Here is a 22,871-nt window from a genome sequence, read left to right on the forward strand (position 1 = left end):
TATTTCATATTGGTGGCTTCCCTCTGAAGTCTGGAGATGGGTGGCTATTTGTTCACATATGAGTGATGTGCTAAAAATGTGATGAGCAACTCAGTGCGCATGGGTGGGGCTTTTTGGCTGGTGGATTTCATGGGAAGGAGATTGGGGGCAAGCCAGCTTTTTCTTTGGAGGCCTCTCCAAATGACAGTAACTATAGGCCTTTCCTCTGTGGCCAGTTTTTCCAGAGGAGGGTCCTCCAGTCTCCTTCCTGTGGGAGAGGGTTGTGGCTAAGCCTGGCTGGGTCCCTCACTCCATCCATCAACTTTAACTTCATCCTTATCTTCAGTCTGTTGCCTGACTTCCATGCTTCATTGTGTCTAGAGTCCTCAAGTTGAGGACCTCTGTGGTTCAACTTCTCCAGAGAATTACTCACCTCCTGAGAGCACTGAAGAGAGCACAGGCAGTGACCTGGATCCGCTGGGAGGGGTGGGTACCTGGGTGGTCTGTTTCAATCAGACTTGCCATCAGCTTCTCTATTTTCTTCCCTGTTGGGAAAGGCAATCGTGTGCAGCTTCCTGCCCTTGCACAATCACGTGAGAATGGGCCTGGAACACTTCCTTACTGAGAGATAAGAGCACTACAGCCTGTGCGGGGCTTATCTCCATGAGCGGGAATATCTTGTCCTACTGCAGACTCAACGTGTACTCCTTTGTTCTGCTTAAGCTCATGTGTCAATGGCCCTCATACACACCCAGCTTTCTGCCTTTCAGACCCCATGGCGGAGAGGGAGGGTCCTTCCACTGCAGCACAAAGTGGGGCACTTGCAGTCACATCGCCTGTGTTCACGGTGGAGCGGATCTACTGCCCTTGTAGGGCTGATGCATTGCAAGGGGCTGAACCTCCTGCACTGTCTCCTCTTGGTGTAAGTAAACACTGTGCCACCTGAGCCTGATGTGTGTGTTGTCTGTCCCCAGTGACCTTGAGTCATGCACTGGTCTCTTCCCTGGGAGGCACGTATCTGCCTTTTGACCTTGGCTGCACAGCCTGGACACCCAGCGAATGGTGAAACAATCTCCATGTTTTGCACCTTTTACTATGGCAGCCAGTGCCTCCAATTCCTGAGCTTTGCTGGGACTTTGTAGGGCATTAGCTGTTTCTCCTCAGCAGAGTCATGCATGCTTAACCACTGGGATATGTTCTGAGAAATGCATCGTTAGGTGACTTCATTGTTGTGTGAACATCGTAGAATGCACTTACACAAACCTAAATGGTATAGCTTGCTACATACCTACGCTATATGGTGTAGTCTATTGCTCCTAGACTACAAAGCTGTACAGCATGTTACTGTACTGAACGTTGTAGGCAGTTGTAACACAAATGGTAAGAATTTGTGATATCTAAACAAACTTAAATATAGAAAACAGTAAAATCACAGTATAAAAGATAGAAAATGGAATGTGTATATAGGGCACTTACCATGAATGGAGCTTGCAGGACTGGAGGCTGCTGTGGGTGAGTGGGGAGTGAACGTGAATGGCTAGGACATTACTGTATACTTTTATACAACTGGCAGCACAGTAGGTTCGTTTACACCAGCCAGCGTCACCATAATCTCGCGAGTAATGTGTCACACTACAATGTTACAATGGCTATGACCTCCTTAGGTGATAGAACACTTTCAGCTCCATTATACAGAATCTTCCGGGACCACGCTGTGCATACGGCCCATTGTTGACCGTTATGTGGGGCGTGACTGGCTTCCCTTCTGTAGACACTCACCACTGTACTTCTCCCAGTGTAGGTCTCATTGTTCTTGGCTCTGCCTTGTCAACTGCCATCCTCTTGACTGCCACTTTCATATATTTTGATTCAAGGTTACAGGTATTTGGTCTCTTTTCCAAGATTCTATTTGTTATTATTATTGTACTATTGTGTCCTCAGCACCAACCACAGTATCTGGCACATAGTAGGGACTCAAATAGCTGGTTTCTTTTTTCTGAGACAGGTTTCACTCTGTTGCCCAGGCTGGAGTACAGTGGCATGAACACGGCTCACTGCAGCCTTGACCTCCTGGGTTCAAGGGATTCTCTCACCTCAGCCTCCCAAGTAGTTGGGACCACAGGTGTGTGCCACTGTGCCCCGCTAATTAAAAAAAAAAAAGTTTTTTGGAGAGACGGGGCCTCACCCTGTTGCCCAGGCTGGTCTCGAACTTCTGGGCTCAAGGAATCTTCCTGCCTTGGCCTCCCAAAGTGCTGGGATTACAGGTGTGAGCCACCATGCCCAGTCTCAACTATCTGTTTTATGAGAGGAAGAATTTCTTAGGACCTATTGTAATTTGGGGCCAATCTTTTTCTGAGAATTTCCGCAATGTTCATGGTTGTGGTAGGGATTAAAGATATAGCAGGGATGGCCATCTGGAGGAAACTAGAGGAATTCAGGTAAGATGATGGTGGTTACCACTTCTGATTTGTCGGACCAGAGACAATTCATTATCTTGAGTGCTGTACATTTCCATCCTTGGATTGTTTTTATTCTTCTATCACTTCAGCTTCATTCTCCTCCAAGCTCATATTTCCAGAAATAAGTTACAGCCTCCACACCTGGGCATCAGCTGGTTGCACTTCTTCTTTGTGGTCCACTTGAGTGTGACTCTTCCATGTGTTATTTTGCAAGGGTTATCAAAATTTAGGTCATTTGGGAGAAATGGCATTTGCCATGAATTAGAAGGAAGAAGCTCATAAAACAGTTATAATTTATCAGAGAACTCTTCCCTGACTCACTCTACCCTTGTTGGGTCCTTCTATTAAGATATTCTCAAATCTTATGTATGCTTCCTGTGCAGCACTTGTTAGAACTTGTCACACAGGTTTTCAAAATATCTTTTGGTGGCTTTCATTAGACATTAAGTTTCTTGAGGTCAGGGACCATGTCTGTCTTTTTTGCTATGTTTCCAGCACTCAGCACAGTACTCAGAACACAAAGTTGCTCAGTGGCTATCTGCTGAATCAATGAGTGTGGGAGCAAAGCCCAGGCTGCTCAAATGTATGTGCTGATGGCATTTATGTGCAGGTAAATAGCTCTTATCCACAGCTTACCTTATTCTACTGTCCAAGCATCAGCACCCTATGACTAAATAAGCAATCAGATATATTTTATGGGGACTAATTTTCTGAAGTTGGCTCAGGAGGGAAAAAATGGAGACCTGACATGAAATTAATTTATAAATCAGTTTATTTACAGATTTTATCTTTCTTAAAGTACATTTCAGTTAACAAATCTATTTACACAGGTATACATGGGAATTCATCCCAGTTATTTTACAGATCGTACTTACAAACCACACCCTTAAGTGTTTGGTGCAAAATTGCACTGGATGTGACTATTGGCTGAAAACGGCCTGATGACCAGGCTATTTACACGCACACAGTAAACGGGTTTATTTTTTCATGTCTGCACAGTACAGTACACACAAGGAGGCTGAACCTCCCAGAGAATGCTTTGCAATGTGTTTGCCAAGAAGGCTTTGCAAAGTCCAGAAGGAAAAGCTATTAAACATAGGTTAATTAAAATGACAGTACCTCTTTTACATCAGTTTACATTTTTTCTTCACATTTTTATAATACAAAGATATTTTATTGAATTGCTGCACAACCAGTTGAAGATGATTTGTAAACATGTAAATTCCTACAATTTGCATTAAATGTCATTGTAGTTTCTATAATTTGCTCTTTGAATTAATGTTTTATTCACTAGTATTCTTAAGGTAGTAAAAGGAAGATGTAAGTTTGTATTTCTTGCAGAAAAGTTATGAGTCTCTAATGCTGTGCTACAGAAATTCTTTTGCGAGTACACACTTTATTCAAGTATTGCAAAAAGCTAAGGCCACTTTTTTTTCAAGACAAGAAAGTGAACAAAATTGTTTTTATCAATAGGCCACAACAGTCTTATGAGCAATGAAATCTCTTTTGAAAGATAATTTCTCAGAGACCTGTAGTCACAGAAGGAATTTTCTTTTCTTTTAGGTAAAAGAAAAACAAATTACCTTCCTTATTAACTACGTTTGAGCTCTCCCCACTTTTCCCTATGGTAAAAATTCCTGTGTAGACCTGAAGAGGGAATCTATACCCTGTACTTGTTTAACCCAGAGTTAACTACCCTGGATAGCACAAATTGTTTTGGACTCAGAAGTAAATCTGAAGCCTGTATGTTGGTTTACTGCTAAATTCTGATAGTGCTATTCTAAAAGATATTACTGCTGATGCAAAGATATTTTTCTTAGAGGAATTATGAAGGAAGAGTGAAAGAGGATGAGGGTGTAGGGAGAAGGAACGAAGATTAGAAAGAGGGAATATTTAGGTTCTTGATTAAGAGGCAGAGCTGATTTAAAAGATACCAATATGGAACGAGTGGCTGGGTATCCACATCTATTTTTCTTAATCCTAAGAATAAAGCCATTTCAATTAGATCCAAATAGTTAATAAGAAATCTGCTAATTGTGGATTCTTTTTTTTTTTTTTTTTTTGCTACCAAACTACAGATAACCATTTCTAGAAAAGAATAAGACTGATCCATTTCTGCCTCTCATGTGGACCCTAGGATTCTTCAGATAATAAAGACAGTTGGAGTCTGTCAGGACAGCTACTGCCACATTCTTGGCAGCATTTCTTACCAGATTGCTGATTCCATGACTTGTATTTTTTTTTTTCTTTTTCTGGAGTCATACTTTCAGAAAGAGTAAAGATAAACTTTCTTATTAAAAACTGGTTTTAGGTCCAAATAATGAAGATGTAGAAAAACAACCTACAGTCCCATTATAACATTTTGAAATTCATTTATAAAAAATTTACAGCAGCTGTAAAGTTTCAGCATCATAAGGACAACGTGATCCTACAAACAGCCAAAGGATGTAGACAAGATGTTTTTCTGTCTTCCAAATAACACAAACTGAAAAGAAAAGCCTTTGCTTTTCCTTGGCCACATAAAACTAATATTTCCACACTACTGGTTAATAACCCCAAGAAACCTTTGCTTCTCTTAGTCAATTTGCTCATTATGGCTACAAGACTACAGCTCAACATCACAAGCCCAGAAGAAATGCTGGTAAGACATCAATCTGAGCATTTCCCGAGACCCAATCACAACATTTCAGTGCTTTCCTTATTTGTCAAGAGCTATCATACCAGTCATTGTGCAAAATGCAAATATTCCAATGATTATTTCAGTACATTTCTTAAACGACAAGATGAAACCCAAGAGGAATGGGAGTGTGCATAGTGAAATATTTAAGATGCAAAGGCAAGTTTGGAGGGAAGATGCAGAAATAAACGAACGTGCACACTTAAAGATTATACCATCTTTGGGGTTTTTCTAATATACTTTGAAGCTATAACATTCCAGGATATTTGTAAATATGAATCCAGTAGATGTCTTGTATCATGCTTCTAACCAGGACCTTCAATATTAAGGCATTTACATTCACGCCTAAGAGTATCCACATTCTTCTAGATTACTTGAAGAGGGACAGGACTGATGAACAGAAACCAGTCAAGAAGGCAGGGTACTGAGGTCCCAGGAGAGCATCTCTTATGCTCTAATGTAGCAGCTGGAGTCTATAGATTTTTTTTCAGATGCAGGTAATAGTTGTGAGAAGCAATGCTGCAAGAGAGGCAGAGTTAAATTGTACAGTGTTTTTAAATCATTTTATCCCACTGCTGCTACTGCAGGTGATCTGGAAAAGCCCATCTTCGTTTCACTGAATTAAAATGACTTCTTCAATACGTGTATTGGACAGGTTCCTGTGCAAAGACTATGAACCATAGAAGCTTCAAGATGGAGGTTTAACTATTACAAGATAAATCTTTCACTTCTGAATAGGGACACATATTTTCAACTTAATAATTTATCTTAAAATAAATTAAAAAATGTTCCATAGCGCAAAACAAGCACACAAACAATAGACAATATCTTTTTGTCTTTGGTGCACACACTCATTTCCTAAATCATTCAAGTAACAGCATCTCTGACTTCTTGGGGAAAGATGGGAGTTGAAGGTTTGAAGGCCAAAATGAATTATTTCCACTTTGCCATGCCTGGATGCCTGAGATGGTCCTGAGTATCTGTGATTCTGGGAGCAGCTGGTAGAGATTCAGAACGAGTAAGAAAAGTGCAGGAGTAAACCAAGGGGTAAAAGAACCAGCCCTGCATTGGTCCTTTGAGCCCAGTCTTCAGTAGAGGCATTTCTTTGTTTTCATGCCCACACAGAGAGAACACTAAACATAATGCAGAGGTTTAAAATTCTTTAGATGGTGCTCAGAAAGCAAGGCTACCACTTATTCCTGTTAGCCTGACAGTCCACTTGGTGCTGCTCAACTACAATAATGGAAGAAAATGGTCTTCAAAAAGAAATGAAATAAACTCCAGAATGTGAAGTTGGCAGACATTATTAAGCTTGCCTATTTTAGAAGTGGTTAAGGGTTTAATACTGTTTAGAGACTATAATGTCCATTTATGACTTCCATGGTATAGACCAGAATTACATTTCAAAAGTGATGTGATGCATTTATCTATACCTCTCTCACTTGACTTCAGACTCAAAGAAGTGATACCCTAGTCTAAACTCAGAGGTAAGTCTGGTGTTTCTGGCCCTCTGAGACCTAGTAGGGGTGCTAGCAAAAGGTGTAGGATTACACTGTGCAACCCTGCCCACTGAAAATAACCCATTAATACAGTGGATAGTCTCGAAAGGCAAAGGCTGTAATACCAGGTGTACCACCTTGTCCTATGAACTCCATACTGGTAGTCTTTAAGAATAAGTACAAGGTCCAGAAGCACTCTTGCTATGATGGCGATGGGTGTACATCAGGAGGCAGAAAGGCCCAGGACTCACATTAGCACTCAGTGTTCGATTTATTTGCAAGATGTCACACAAGTAGCATTCTCCCCTGCTTTTCACTGATCTGATTCAGAACATCAATAGTATCTTTGATCAGGGTCTCAAAGATCCCGTCGGCTAGCTGCATTTTCACACACAACTCATCCTCATCATAGTTTACCCACTGTGCCTCCTCCTCATGGAGCTCCTGAACCTAGGATTTAGAAGACAATAAGGTTAGAAAATTCCTGTCACACAAAAGCTAGAAAATATAATTGCTGACTTTGTAGTCCTATCCATAGGAATACAGCCCAAGGAAATAAACCAGAGAAAAAAGATAATTCATATGATATCAATACCCCTTTTAAAATTGCAAAAAGTTTAAAAAACCTCAATTGCCAAATATCAAAATGACTTCAAAAATACATTTGACAATATTCGAGTATTTCATATATATTAAAGATTACCAGTACGTTGTCAATGTCAACGTAAGGGAATATGTATTCCATAAGGAATTCCATAACATAAGAGAATAAGGAATTTAATGGGAGGAAAACACAAAATAGTAGACAGAAATGTTCCTCTACTTACAATGGAGTTATGTTCAATAAATTCGCAGTAAATTGAAATTACCATTAAGTCAAAAATGCAGTGAATACACCTAACTTACTGAACATATAGCTTAGCCTAGTCCATCTGAAACATGCTCAGAGCATGTATATTGGTCTACAGTAGGGCAGAATCATCTGCATCACAGTCCACAGGAGAGTATCGGTGTTTACCCTCATGATGGTATGGCTGACTGCAAGCTGTGGCTCGCTGCTGCTGCCCCCATACCACTTATCACTGGCCCAGGAAAAGATCAAAATTCAAAAATCAAAGTACTGTTTCTACTGAATGTGTGTTGCTTTCATACCATCGTGATGTTGAAAAACAGTAAGTCGAACCCTCATTAAGTAGGGGACATCTGTGTATGGATTTACAATTATAAAATGCATATATCGAAAGACAATACTGAATGTGACTCTGGGGTATTATAATAAATGAATAACACTTGTTATAAATAAATTTATCCTTAGGGTATTTTTCAAATGTAATATTGCTGAAGTTTATTTTAAAGTCACTGTTATATTAATACAATACTATTTTTGCATTTTAGGATTCTTATTAGGTAAATAAAAACTAATCAAGTAGAAATAACCTCCCCAGATTTATTGCTTGTTTATAATACATGGAAAAAAACCTATTTTATTCTAAAAGAAACGCATTAGATTGGCTGCGTGCGGTGGCTCACGCCTGTAATCCTAGCACTTTAGGAGGCCTAGGCGGGTGGATCACCTGAGGTCAGAAGTTGGAGATCAGCCTGGCCAACATGGCGAAACCCCATCTCTACTAAAAATACAAAATCTGCCAGGCATGGTGGCACGCGCCTGTAGTCCCAGCTACTAGGGAGGCTGAGGCAGGAGAATCGCTTGAACCCAGTGGGCGGAGGTTGCAGTGGGCCAAGATTGCACCACTTCACTGTAGCCTGGGCGACAGAGTGAAACTCCGTCTAAAAAACAAACAAACAAACAAAAAAACCACATTAGATTTGCTATACAAAATGACATTGTGTATGGGATGGAGGCCAGATAAGGAAGTGAACCCTGATCTCAAGTTACAAATTCAGCAAAGTTAATTGCAGTGACAGGGGTCTCTAACTAGAAGTCTTACTTGGCAAAAAAGCCAAGTGACAACATGCTCCCGGCTTGCCCTGATCATAGTTTCATCTTTAAAAAAGCAGAGAAAGTGGGCCGGGCGCGGTGGCTCAAGCCTGTAATCCTAGCACTTTGGGAGGCGGAGGCGGGTGGATCACAAGGTCAGGAGTTCAAGACCACCCTGACCAATGTGGTGAAACCCCGTTTCTACTAAAAATACAAAAATTAGCCGGGTGTGGTTGTGTGCACCTGTAATCGCAGCTACTCAGAGAGGCTGAGGCAGGAGAATCGCTTGAAACCGGGAGGCAGAGGTTGCAGTGCGCCAAGATTGCGCCACTGCACTCCAGCCTAGGCGACAGAGTGACTCCATCTCAAAAAAAAAAAAAAGAGAAAGTGAAGAGGGGAACTTGTACTCTGGTTTGCCTTACAAGGAAATGAGAAGACCCTAGCAAAAAAGAGACTACATCATCCTGAAGCTTGAGAGAGTAAGAGAGGGGAAGAACAGTATTGTCCAACACATATCCTTGGCTGGAGTTGACAAATATGTAACAGGGTGGCTGCCACATTCTTTCTCTTTTAGAAAGGTGGTTTGGAGGATATGTAAACATTTATTCCTCTGTTCCCTAATGTACCACCAAAAAGGGTTCTATGGCCAAATAAAGTTTTGGAGAACTCCCTCTGGGAGAGTTACATTGTACTTAAGCCTATGAGACAGAAGCCCACCAGTAAAGAAACTTGTTTAACTCAGCGTTTCCTATATTTATTTGACCACAGAATCATGGGTATCTACGAAATACTTGTCAACCTACCATGGAATTGGTGTTCCTCTCTTATGAAGGATGCTATAATAAACAGCCTAATATAAGACTTCTCGAACTTGTGCTGAGGGATGGTCTAGGTGTGTGCACAAAAAATTTCACATCCCCAATGAATTTGTTATTCAAAGTTGCACAGCTTTCCTTTCTACAACAGTTCTTTTAGTCCCCCACCCCGCCCCACTTTTTTTTTGAGACAGGGTCTCACTCTGTCACCCAGGCTGGAGTGCAGTGGCGCGATCTCAGCTCACTGTAACCTCCACCTCCCAGGCTCAAGCTATCTAGCCTGCCTTGGCCTTCCAAAGTGCTGGGATTACAGGCATGAGCCATGCTGCCCAGCCTCTCTTGGCCTGCAATATTAAATCTGCTCTTTGAGCAATTTCCTCCACAATAACAAAATTTAGGAAACACTAAGGAAATCTTTTGTGCACTTGCAGTAGAAATATATGCTCATGACATTTTTTATTCTCTCTCTCGGTGTAACCTCAATGCAGCCCCCACTGAAATGTAAGATTTCAGTGTTGGCAAAAGCTTTGTTCCCACTTAAGAACAGGAACTATTTCTCCGTCAGTCAGTAAGAACATGAACTTTTCCATTTCTCTTTGGCCTTTAGAAAGCTCAGAGCCCAATTTGGATCTTCAACTATAACAACTGGGGGATCTCATAGCCTGCAAATTTGCCTCTATTTTTTTTCCTTCTGATCTTCAGAGTCTATTATATTCTATGACTCATTTCCCCGATCCTGCTCCTGAAGATATATATATGTATATGTAAAAATTAATACATTTAAAATATAAACAGCTTAATTAATTACATCTAAAAGACTAACAGTTTTTTTTTTTTTTTTTGGGGAGCGGAGGAGGGGACAGGGTATTAGGCTGCTGGAATAGAGAAATGTAGTAAATAGAATGTGGCCCAATTTCAGCAAGCAGATGCCAGGGTCTTTCACTGTATCCTTGTGAACAAGTTGGGAAAAAAGAGACAGGTTAGGCGGATTTACACTTGTTTGAGACGGGAGTCTTGCTCTGTCACCCAGGCTGGAGTGCAGTGGTGCCATCTCGGCTCACTGCAACCTCCACCTCCCGGGTTCAAGTGATCCTCCTGCCTCAGTCTCCCGAGTAGCTGGGATTACAGGCATGCGCCACTATGCCCGGCTAATTTTTGTATTTTCAGAGAGATGGGGTTTCGCCATGTTGGCCAGGCTGGTCTCAAACTCCTGACCTCAGGTGATCCATCTGCCCCGGCCTCCCAAAGTGCTAGGATTAGGTGAGCCACCGTGCCTGGCTAATTTACGCTTTTTTGATTAAAGGACAGCTCTCAATCTGGAAGGAAGTTTCTGCCTCAAAGACTCGGAGTTTTTCCTCTGTGCTCCCATTCTATCTTCTTCATATTCCATTACAGCAATTATCATGCTAAATTATATACTGTGTATCTGTTTTCCCACTAGGCTGTGAGCTTTTAAAGGGCTGTTTCTTTTTATTTATGATTCCCTCATGACTAGGACAGTGCAAATAGAAGGTGGTATATAAATATATGGCATATAGAATAGATAAGTTTTGTGAATGCTGAAAGGCTGTCTTTAGCTCTACTTCATTGTTTTTAGCAATGACCTAGACGAAGGCAGGTACATCAATTTTAGAAATGACACGAAGCTGGGAAATATAATAATTATGTTCAAAGAAAGAATCAAGAAATGTGGTGGTAGCCTGGAACAATGGGCCACATTTAACAAGATGAAGGAATAAACAAGGTTCTGTAATAGGGTCCAAAAAAAATCACTACAAAAGCACAGGTTGAGCACAGGTTGGTCTTGGGGTTTTCCTCAGCTCCTGTAAGTACTATAAGTAAGATACAGGTAAAAAAAAAAAAAATCATAAACTGTACTAATCAAAATGTACTATCTAGAAAAAAATAGGTTGAATGACTACTAATTAAATAATACACGAGGCTGGTCGTGGTGATGCATCCCTATAATCCTAGTGCTTTGGAAGACCGAGGCAGGAGGATCCCTTGAGCCCAGGAGTCCAAGGCTGCAGTGAGCTACCATCATGCCACTGCACTCCAGCCTGGGTGACAGAACAAGACCTTGTATCTAAAAACAAAAACAAAACCATGAAACATTATAAGGCTAACTCTGAGCACTGTATTTAAAGAGGGACACTAACAGAGCTACAGTTGATGTTGAAGGGACTCAAAACTATATCAGACAACAGGAGACAATACTAATGTTTTATAAGGAGAAAAGACTCGGGTCAAACATGATAGCTATTTCAAAAGGGTGTAGAAAAAATTAAAGTTGTTATGTAAAGCCCCAAAGCTGTAGAAGCAAATTGTAATTAATTGTGTGAAAGCCAACTTAGGCTTAATATGAGAAAGACGTAGAGACAGGAGGAACTCAGGAGTGCTGAGTGTCCTTCTCATCAGCTCCCAGGCTATAAAGGAGACTCAATCATTAGCTAGGTGGTCCTACTACAAGATTTGTCATCTTAGGTGCAATTCTACCTACAGTACAGAGATTTTTCAAGGCTACTGTACATAAAGGTTATACAAACGGTGCTCTAATTACTTGCTACTCATTCCACAGCATCTATACTTTGAGAATGTACTGCTAAAAATAGCTCAAATTCTTAGCTAACCTAAGATATAAATTAATCAATGCCTTTGTGAAAGAAAAAGGGGGAGTGAATGAGAACTAGAGGTGAAAGAAAGATTTCTCATTTGGCTAACAGAGGCCTTTATGTCTAAAAAATTATTTGCATTTTATTCACCTCAAATAATGCCTGAAGACACAAATATAGTTAGATTGATTAGGGACATCCTCAGCCCAAGCAACAACTAAAATATACATTTTCTTAAATTGGAAGAAGCAGCTGTTTATTATGAATGTTTAGTAAGATAGTTTATCATGTTACAAATGTTTTAAAAGGGGGTAATTAAGATTTTGATAAAAGAATCACCACAATCAAGTGGGATTTATTGCATACACAATCAATAAATATGATATACCACATTAACAAAATGAAGGCTAAAAATCAGAGGATCATTTAAATAAATGCAGAAAAAGCCTTTGATACCCTTTCATGATAAAAACTCTCAACAGATTGGTATAGAGGAAATAATACCTCAGTAGAAAGGCCATATATGACAAACCCAGGGCTAACATAATTCTCAGAAGTTGTTTTGAACATGTGAAATTTGAGATGTCTAATAGACATCCAAATGGAGATACTGAGTAGGCAAATGGCTATATGCATCTGGAGTCAAGCAAGAGTCCTAGGCTGGAGATATGAATTTGGGAGTGGTGAACATACAGATTGTAGTCAAAGCCATGAGACTGAGAAGGAGTGTAGACAAATAAGGAAGAGGTCCGTGGGCGGATTCCAGGAGCACGCCAACGTTTCAAGGTGAGGATGAACCAACAAAGGAGACCAAGGAGCAGCAGCCAGTGAGGGAGCAGAAAGCCAGGTTTCAAGGAAAAGGGAGGGATCAACTGTGTTGAATGCTGCTGATGGGTCAAGTAACACAGGAACTGAGATTTACCACTGGGTTTATTAATCCAAGCATATTTGGTGGCATGGATGAGGTAAAAGCTTGACTGGAGTTGGTTTCATGAAAGACAGATTAGGGAGAGTAAAAATGGACATATTAAAGGAGTTTTATTGTAAAGGGAAAATTGGAGGGGGAAGTGATGACAAAAGAGTTATTTTAGCTTTAAAGAAATATGCAGTTGGTATGCTAATGGAAAAGATTCAGTAGAGAAAATGTATACTGCAGGGGAGGTGACGGCCTATGCTTATTATTAGTCCAAGTGCTTTTGCCTTCAAGAATGCTGTATCAGGTGGCGGATTAAAACTGCTACACCTGAAATAGCTTTAAGTGCAAGGAAAAAATTACTGTGAATCAATGAAAATAATTATATTAATAATATCTAATATTTTTGAGAGCTCCTTAGATGCCACTTAATACATATTAGATCTTGGTTAATCATCCCAACTCTACGAGGTTGCTACTTTAAAGAGCGGGAGACTGAGAGAGGTGAGAGAACTCACCCAAAATCACATTGTTAATAAGTGGTAAAGACAAGACTGGACACTTACAAGCTGTTTGATTCCAGAGACCTTGCTCTTAACTGCTTATGCCATTCTCTCCATTTACAAAAGAATCCCCATGAGAGAACTTTGGGGTTTATTACGTGCAAAAATACTGAAGGAGGCTCAGGAAGATTCAGAAACTTTTAAAACTAGAGATCCTAAGCAAAATTCCCAATAGTCAAAACTCTAGAAAAACAATAAAAAAAAATCCATTTTATAGGAAAAGATGACTTCATTTTATCTATAGTATTGGGCTGTCCAAAATATTAACCACTGTCTTCTTCTGCTCTTTTGAACTACAATATCCAAATATTAATTATAGATAAAATTTGAAAAACTCTTGGAATATATCAAAAAACAACAAAAAACAACTCTACAAGAAAACTATAGCTGTCAAGAATCAGTTCCAGCAGAAATGGTAAAGATAATGCCAAAAAAGTCCTCATATAAATATGTAGATATATTAGATAAAATATAACAAAAATATTTGTATATTTAAAATATATATATTTGTGTATATTTAAAATATATATATTTGTATATATTTTGTATATATTTTAAAATATATATTTGTATATATTTTAAAATATATATTTGTATATATTTTGTATATATTTTAAAACATATATTTGTATATAAAATATAAATTTGTATATTTAAAAATAAAAGAAATTCTGAGAAAGGAGGGAAAATCCTAAGTAACAAATAGTGATTTAAAAGAGGGGCAAGCGCTATGACTACCTAAGGGAGGAGTTACAAGCCATGGAAAGAGAATAAGGCCAAAGATGTCTAAAGAAGTTCCACAGAGAATTGGGAAAGCTGGAAGAAGCAATCTTTTAAAAGACAATAGTTGAGAATTTTCCAGAACTGAGTAAAGATATGAATCTATAGATTCAATAAGCACAGAGTCTAAAGTAGAATAAAAACAAATCCACATTTAGACATATCCAGAAAAATTACAGAATACACGCACACACACACAAAATCTTAAATGGAAAACAGAAAAGACCAATTCCCCATAAAGAACTGTCAGATTTCTCAAAAGCAACAAGAGGTCAGAATGATATAAAAGTTAAAAAAGAAATTACTTAAGCAGATAGGGTAAGGAAGTCCTTGGTAAGGTTTTCCTTTTAATGAAAAGCAGCCCCCAAATCATTTTTTTTTTCTAACGAAGAGCAGCCTGTAAAATCAAGCTGCAGACACAGACAAACAAGCTGGAAGCTTGCACAAGCGAATGCCGGCAATTGTGCCAATAGAAAAAACTACCTGTGGAATAGGCCTGTTCAAAATGGCAGCTCCATCTTCTCTTCTCTTTGCCACATGCACAGTAAGGAGCAGGCAAGATGGCACTGGCCAAGTAGAAAATCTATTTGCATAATAAGATTAGGGTGGGGTGACCAGCCTTCCCCACACACCAGTAAACATCACACCTGGTGGAACCAATCTGTGGGCCCTGTGTAAATCAGATACCACCTCTTAAAGCCTGCCTATAAAATCTGCTGCGGTCCACCGCTTTTCCTTTTTCGGAACACCTCTCTTTCATAAAAGAGAGAGCTGCTCTCCTCTCTCATTTTTTCTGCCTATTAAACTTTCCACTCCTTAACCCACTTCATGTATGTGTGTCTGTGTCGTTAATTTTCTCAGCTCGAGACGACGAACCCTGGGTATTCACCGCAGACAATGAGGCTGCTTCAAAATTACAATGAAATATCTTCAAACTGCTTAAGTAAAAAGAGCTATCAACTTAAAATTCTATATACAGCTAAAATATAACTCAAAAGTAAGAGCTGAAATAAAGACATTTTAAAGACTGAGAGTTTACAATAAAGGCCTGAAGTTAATGAAATACTAAGTGTGTACTTTAGGTAGATGCAACCGAGCTCAGAATGAAGGAAAAGGATGCAGAAACAATGCACCTATATTATTTTCTATTCTTTTTTATACTTTAAAAATATTTCATAATTAAACATGTAAAAGACTTAGAAAAATAACCAATAATGGGTGAAAAGTGTAACAAAATCATAGAGCAAAATAAGCTCATTCTTTTAGTAAAAACTTCAAACATGGCTAATAATTCCCATAGCCCTTGTTATAGTCTTGTTAAAATGTGGGGGGTTGGCCAGGTGCGGTGGCTCCCGCCTGTAATCCCAGCACTTTGGGAGGCCAAGACAGGTGGATCACCTGAGGTCAGGAGCTTGAGACCAGCCTGACCAACATGGTGAAACCCCGTCTCTACTAAAAATACAAAAATTAGCCAGGCATGGTGGCATGCGCCTGTAATCCCAGCTACTCCGGAGACTGAGACAGGAGAATCGCTTGAACCCGGGAGGCGGAGGTTGTAGTGAGCCGAGGTGGTGCCACTGCACTCCAGCCTGGGTAACAAAGCGAGACTCTGTCTCAAAAAAAAAAAAAAAAATGTCAAGGGTGTTAGGCCTCAGTGGCAGGCCCGCCCTCCTTTCACTCTAATGTTCCCCTACCTTTCTGACTGTGGGTCTTAAGGCCCTCCCATGAGAGGGTCCTACCCAATACCTTGGGGGAAGGAATGCTGATGTCATGAAGCTTTCAGAAAAACCCAAGAGGAAAGAGTTCAGGGAGCTTCTGGATAGCTAAACCTGGAGGTTCCTGGAGGGTGGCAGCCCAGGGAAGGCATGGAAGTTCTGTGCCCTTTTCCCATACTCCACCCTATGCATCTCTGTATCCTTTGCAATATCCTTCCTAATAAACCAGTAAACCTAAGTAAGTGTTTACTGAGTTCTGTGAGCTACTCCATCAAATTAATTAAACCCAAAGGTGGATCTTGGGAGCCCCATCTTGAAGCTAGTCCATCAGAAGTTCTGGAGGCCTGGACTTGCAACTGGTATGTGTGTGTGGAGGGGGCAGGGGCAGTCTTGGGGACTGAGCACTCACTCTGTGGGATGTGACACTATCTCTGGGTAGAGAGTATCAGAACTGATTCAGAGGACACCCAGCTGGTGTCCACTGCTTGGTGTGTGGGGGAAAAGTCCACACACATATGGTCACAGAAGTTTTCTTGTGTGGTGATGATTGTTGTAATGTGAGAGTAGAGGAAAAATGTGGTTTGAGAAAACTTTTACGTGTTATTAAAAAAATTGTTTTAAATCTCAATCCCCCTAAAATGTAAAAACATTAGAATCTGCAAATACAAGGTTTACCAAATCTAATTATGGGAGAGGAGACTAGTTCATTTAGCATTTCTTGTTAATAATTAGCTCAAGAAGCTGACAGTATCATTTTGTTAAAAAAAAAAAATTAAGAAGAACGAGCTCATGCAAAAAGTTATATAGGTCAGGTCTCTCTGTAGGAAGCTAAAAAATATTTTACAACCAGCAAAGGGGATAGTCACATAATATATACTTTATTATTATTGTTTACCAGTTGCTAAATTGCTTCAATTCTTATGCACAGTACTCCCCTCACCCAAGCTATAATAACCTTACCCCTGCAAAAGAAATATTTTGTTTAGTATTTGAGAATTTCTGATAACTGTTAGAGAGATGTCTGCTTAACTGACCCTGTTTGGCACCTACTGGAAGCCTCTGCTGTCAGGGTACTGATATGGTTTGGCTGTGTCCCCACCTAAATCTCAACTTGAATTGTATCTCCCAGAATTCCCACGTGTGTGGGAGGGACCCAGGGGGAGGTAATTGTATCATGGGAGTCTTTCCCATGCTATTCTAGTGATAGCAATTAAGTCTCACGAGATCTGATGGGTTTATCAGGGGTTTCCACTTTTGCTTCCTCCTCATTTTCTCTTACTGCTACCATGTATTCATCTTTAAGATCTGAGCTCAAATGTCACTTCCTCAGAGAAGCCTGCCTTGACCATCCTCATTATATCAGCTTCCTGTGGTTTTAACAGCTCCCTATTCTTCCATTTTTATGCTTAACTTACACACTTGTGTGTAAACGATATATTAATGGCTGGTTTCTGCCTTCAAACTGGAAATCTATGAAGGTGAGGTCTGTGTCTGTTTTGCTTACTATTGTTAACATCAGTCCTTAATTAGCACAATTTTTGACTCAATGTATATACAGAGGTGATTTATAGGGGATATCATCAATTTAGCTGATAGGTTAGATGAATGCCTCTTAATATGCTTTTTTCTTTAATTCCTAAGAAGTAAAGGAAGTAACAACTTGGAAATTAATAACAATTCAGACTTTAAAACATGATAGAAACAGGAGAACAAATTCACTTTCTTGAGATGTGAAGATCTATGAAGAATTAGTTGATTAAAATCTTGTCTCATTTTACTGGGCAAGTCACTTAACATCTTTGAATCTAAATTTCCTCATTTGTAAAACGAAGAATAACATTAGTCCTTCCTACCTCATGTAATTATTGTGAGGATCAAATAAGGCGTAAGACACCTCATTTGTAAAACAAAGGATAACATTAGTTCTTCCTACCTCATGTAATTATCGTGAGGATCAAATAAGGCATAAGACACTGGGCGTGGTGGCTCATGCCTGTAATCCCAGCACTTTGGGAGGCCAAGGCAGACGGATCACTTGTGGTCAGGAGTTCGAGACCAGCCTGGCCAACATGGCGAAATCCCATCTCTACTAAAAATACAAAAATTAGCTGGACATGGTTGCAGGTGCCTGTAATCCCAGCTACTCGGGAGGTTGAGGCATGAGAATCACTTGAACCTGGGAGGCAGAGGCTGCAGTGAGCAGAGATTGTGCCACTGCACTCCAGCCAGGGTGACAGAGCGAGACTGTGTCTCAAAAAAAAAAAAAAAAAAAAAAAATCAAATAAGGCATAAGAATGATAAACTATAAAATACTAAGCAAATGTTATCTAGTACAGTTATTACTGAGTAAATGAAACACTAGAGAGGTACATACATGAGAACGGTGATAAATTTAAGTATTACACTTTTTTTCATTATATAAATGTCAATATAGATAAAAGGTCCAGAATTAAAATGTTTAGGGTGAAACCTGAATTTTTCTTTTTTTCTTTTTTGATAAACACTTTCCTAATGTTACAGAAATATATTGCAAAACCAAATAAATCCTATCCAGGGAATGTTCTGGATAATGATAATAGTGATGATGATGAGGTAACAGCTATTATTTACTGAGTTGTATATGAGGAACTATTCTAAGTGCTTTACACATATACTTATTTAATTTTCTTAATAATTTTATCAGGTAAGTACTATTATTGTTACCTTCACTTTGCACAAAAATGTTAGATAAATTTGTCCAAGATTACACATCAAGAGATTTAAACATGGGCAGTCAGGCTCGAGAGTCCACACTGGTCTCTTTTCAATTCACTACCTTAAACTTTGCTTCCATTTGAGTAAATTTCTCAAGTTCTACATAAAATACTATTGATCAAGTTAAATGTTCATCTACTGAGTACAAAAGAAAATAGTTAACAAAACTGAGGGGTAGAAATGCAGCAAGTAAAGGCTTTAAGATTTTAATACCATAGACTTAAGAATAAGTCTATCCCTTTTCCTTTTAGAATCTAACTGCATTCTGAGTTTAAAAGATATGGTCAAAATAAAAACAGTTTGGTTGTATACACTGACCAGGATATGATCCACTCGGTCTCTTTTCTTTCTTCCAAATTTCATCATTTTCTGCCAATCTGTTTTGTGGTTTGGCTCCTTTTTAAGACTGAACAACTTGAGTACTTCACTTGCTATGAAGCTCTGTGGAAATAAGACAAATACATGAAACACAAACAACAGAAATTCCTGAGTTTCATGTGTTTACAATGCAGTAAACAGATTCATGATAAGAATATAATATTTACAATAAAATTATCATACAAATTTCTTCCACTTACAGTTCCACATAGCAATTTGAAGGGAAAAACATTCCAAATGCTGAGACTTTATTCACTTACGCAACATAAAAGTAAAACCTAGCTGGGCAAGGTGACTCACGTCTGTAATCCCAGCACTCTCTGAAGCCAAGGCAGGAGAATCACTTGAGCCCAGGAGTTTGAGACCAGCCTGAGCAACATAGTGAGAGACCTCATCTCTACAAAAAATATATAAAATTAGCTGGGCATGGTGGTACATGACTGTAGTTCTGGCTACTCAGGAGGGTGAGGTGGGAGAACTGATTGAGCCCAGGAGGTCCAGACTGCAGTGAGCTGAGATTGCACCACTGCACTCCAGCCTAGGTGACAAAGCGAGATCTTATCTAAAAATAACAACAACAACAAAGTAAAACCCACTGATTAATCCGCAAAGAAAAATCACTTTAGAGTTTACTTAAGAACTACCATGCTGGGTGCGGTGGCTCACGCCTGTAATCCCAGCACTTTGAAAGGCCAAGGCGGCGGATCACCTGAGGTCGGGAGCTCGAGACCAGCCTGACCAACATGGAGAAACCCTGTCTCTACTAAAAATACAAAATTAGCTGGGTGAGGTAGCGCATGCCTGTAATCCCAGCTACTCAGGAGGCTGAGGCAGGAGAATCACTTGAATCCAGGAGGCGGAGGTTGCAGTGAGCTGAGATCACGCCATTGTACTACAGCCTGGGCAACAAGAGTGAAACTCCACCTCAAGAAAAACAAAGAAACAACAACAACAAAACTACCATTAGCTAACTTCAAGCTGGCAAAACTACTAAAGAAAGCATAAAATAAATCTCTGAATTGGAAAAATCTCAAAGAAATTTTTGGGGACAATGTAATGTGAGAAAAGCAAAAGACTTTGGGATAGTTTATTTTGAAGCACCAAAACTCAAATATGTTAAATTAAAAAATATCAACACTTCAGTATGAGAAGCATAATAATTTTACTACTAACAATATTTGAACTATCACCCTTAAAAACTTTACAAAATGTTATGTCAATATTAAAATTAGTGGGCATTTATTGTATGCTATATTGATGCATGTAGTTTGATTGTTGGTATATATTATATATCCTGTCTTACCTCAACTTAATGTTATTAATAATTTATTTTGTTACTTTTATGGTTGTTCTGTTAAAAAAACAATGTTCTTAACAGGGGAAGGGACACATTTATGAATCAGAATCACCTGGAAAGATTCTCAAAATACCAACATGCCCGGAAATTCCATCACTCCCTACCTGTTCACAGACACACACAGCATTCAAGCATTTTCAATTGTGAAAGGGTAGAAGGAATGGAGTATACAGTGTGTTTTTAAAAAGCTAGTTACTTTAAGCCAGGGGCTGGCCAATTTTTTCTGCAAAAAATCAGACTGTAAATATTTTAGGCTTTGTGGGCCATGTGGTCTTTGTCACAACTATTCAATTCCACTGTTGTAGTTACATGTAGTTGTAACATGTAAACAACTAGTTTACATGTTACAACTAGTGGTCCAACAAAACTTTATTTATAAAAACATACAGGGGCCTGGATTTGGCTCATGGGCCACAGTTTGCCAACCCCTGAGGTAAGCATACATCCCATCTCATAAATATCTGTTGGTGTTCTATAAGTATAAAATATTTTTAAAGGCTTTCTGTGATCAAATAAGTTTGGGAAATACAAGTTTAAAGCTTTGCTACTCAGCGTGGTCCTGGGACCAGCAGGACCAGCAGGATCAGCATGACTTGATGGCTTGTTGGAAATGCAGAATTTCAGGTCCTACTCCAGACCTACTAAATCAGAATCTCCATTTCAACAAGATCCTCAGATCATTCACATGCACATTAAAAGTTGAGAATCACTGCTCTGGAAATATAACCTTTGCCGTAAAGAAACATGTGACTAGGCAGAGCAGATTGCCACCAATGTGACTTTAAAGTTCACAGTCCTTGTAGCTTCTGGACAAAGGTTTACAAAGGTTTCTTAAATAACAAAATAAGTATTTTTACATATCACATTACTATCCTACATAGTTCAAAACCACATTACCAATTTGAAACCTCCAAAGTCAAAGATAAAGAAGTTAACACCTATGTGTCCAGGGCTGGCATATTGAAAAGACATATATATGACACGTATTCATATGTACTTTTAGAACATTATACCTATCTCTAAAGCCCCCAAAACTTACCTAAAACTCCTATTAGTTGCAATAATTTATCTCCCTAGGTATTTCCTAATTTTTCTTAAATATTATAATTATGTATATAGAGAAAATGACTGGTAAAAGAATTTTTTTTCTTTTTTGCACAAACTTGAGGATTCAGCCCTTTCACTCATTCCAATCCCTCCACTGTTCATGGATTCAGTAAGTCAACAAATCTTTATTGAATACCCACTATGGAACAGGTCCTGAAGACACAAAGGTTAATCATACAGAAGAGCACCTGCTTTTACAACATTTACAGATATGTGTAAATGAACAGCAAATCAAAAAAGAAGACACTTTATAGTTTGCAGTTTACCTTGATTTCATCAAGGTTATTTGGATTTTTCACTCGTCGGAAATAACTAGAGTTGATTCTACATGGCTTCATCCAGACAGGTTGATTTAAGTTGGGATCCTCAGCAAATATTTCCTCAAAAATCTCTTTTGTTAAATCAAAAACCGCCTTGATAGAGAAAAACAAAACAAAAGAAAACAAAATGGCTAAGAATCCAAATTTCAGACAATGGGAGAAAAGTTTAAAAACTAAAATTATCCTTTTATTTCACCTACCTGTTTGTAGACCCTTTTACTAGTGCTTTCTATATCTAGACCTTTACTGGCACAGCCAAGCAGTTTTGTAGGAATACTGATGCTATGAAGATCATGGCCTAATTCTTTCCATTTCCAAAGTTCTTCTGCTGCATTATGTACAAGAATCTCTACTTCTTCTGCAGTATGGGGGACTGCCAATAATGTTTCACATGGTTGTTGGGTTACTCTTTTAGGTTCTGCCATTAGAGGTACAATGGTTTCTTCTGCCTTATTTTTTTGGATCTTGTGAGAAGAGCTCAAACCAAAGTCTTCATCAAACCAGTCTTGATCATCTCCTAACGCGCTCAGGAACTCCCGGCTGAGTTCAAGTTCAGCAAGTCTCTTAGCAAGTTCTTCCTGCCCACTGGCACCAAATACTGGGCTCTCCTATAGAAATGGAACCATTCAAACAGAGCACCATTTAGGGACCTCATATCATTTTTTTTTAAATAAAGACAGAGTAAATGCATTATTTATATATCTAATATTTCTCTATAAGTAAGCAGAATAAAAAACAATATGGTGGCTACTAATAAACAATCTAAGAAAAAGTTATCCTGTTCCTTCAATTCTACTTATATAAACCTTGCATATAACTGAATTTTTATAAAATGTTTATTGATTAGGGCTCTCCCTGCTTTTTGTATTATCATTATTCTGTTTCTAAAGAACTGTCTGTCTATGGGATATGGAAATGGGATATAAAATTTCTCACCTCTGGTGACCATCTGGCTCAAGTTACTCAAAGTCATTACTTTTGCTCAACTGTCCATGGGCAACATA

The 22,871-nt window shown here is 39.0% G+C and overlaps 1 protein-coding gene across 14 annotated transcripts in view; it reads right to left on the reverse strand.

Moving 5' to 3' along the window:
- Positions 1–3,192: 3,192 nt before the first annotated feature.
- The window catches only part of CEP350 (centrosomal protein 350), a 162,143-nt gene continuing 142,464 nt past the window's right edge, over positions 3,193–22,871 (reverse strand). For all 14 annotated transcript variants that reach the window (XM_055366959.2, XM_063710426.1, XM_063710414.1 and 11 more), the window contains 4 exons: positions 22,068–22,475; positions 21,814–21,960; positions 19,024–19,146; positions 3,193–7,064 (listed from right to left, as the gene is read on the reverse strand). In XM_055366959.2, coding sequence (XP_055222934.2) covers positions 6,900–7,064; positions 19,024–19,146; positions 21,814–21,960; positions 22,068–22,475 — 843 coding nt within the window. In that variant the 3' untranslated portion in view covers positions 3,193–6,899. The remainder of the gene's footprint in view (positions 7,065–19,023; positions 19,147–21,813; positions 21,961–22,067; positions 22,476–22,871) is intronic.

Source organism: Gorilla gorilla, chromosome 1 (assembly GCF_029281585.2).
Source record: "Gorilla gorilla gorilla isolate KB3781 chromosome 1, NHGRI_mGorGor1-v2.1_pri, whole genome shotgun sequence".
NCBI classification, from domain to species: domain Eukaryota; kingdom Metazoa; phylum Chordata; class Mammalia; order Primates; family Hominidae; genus Gorilla; species Gorilla gorilla.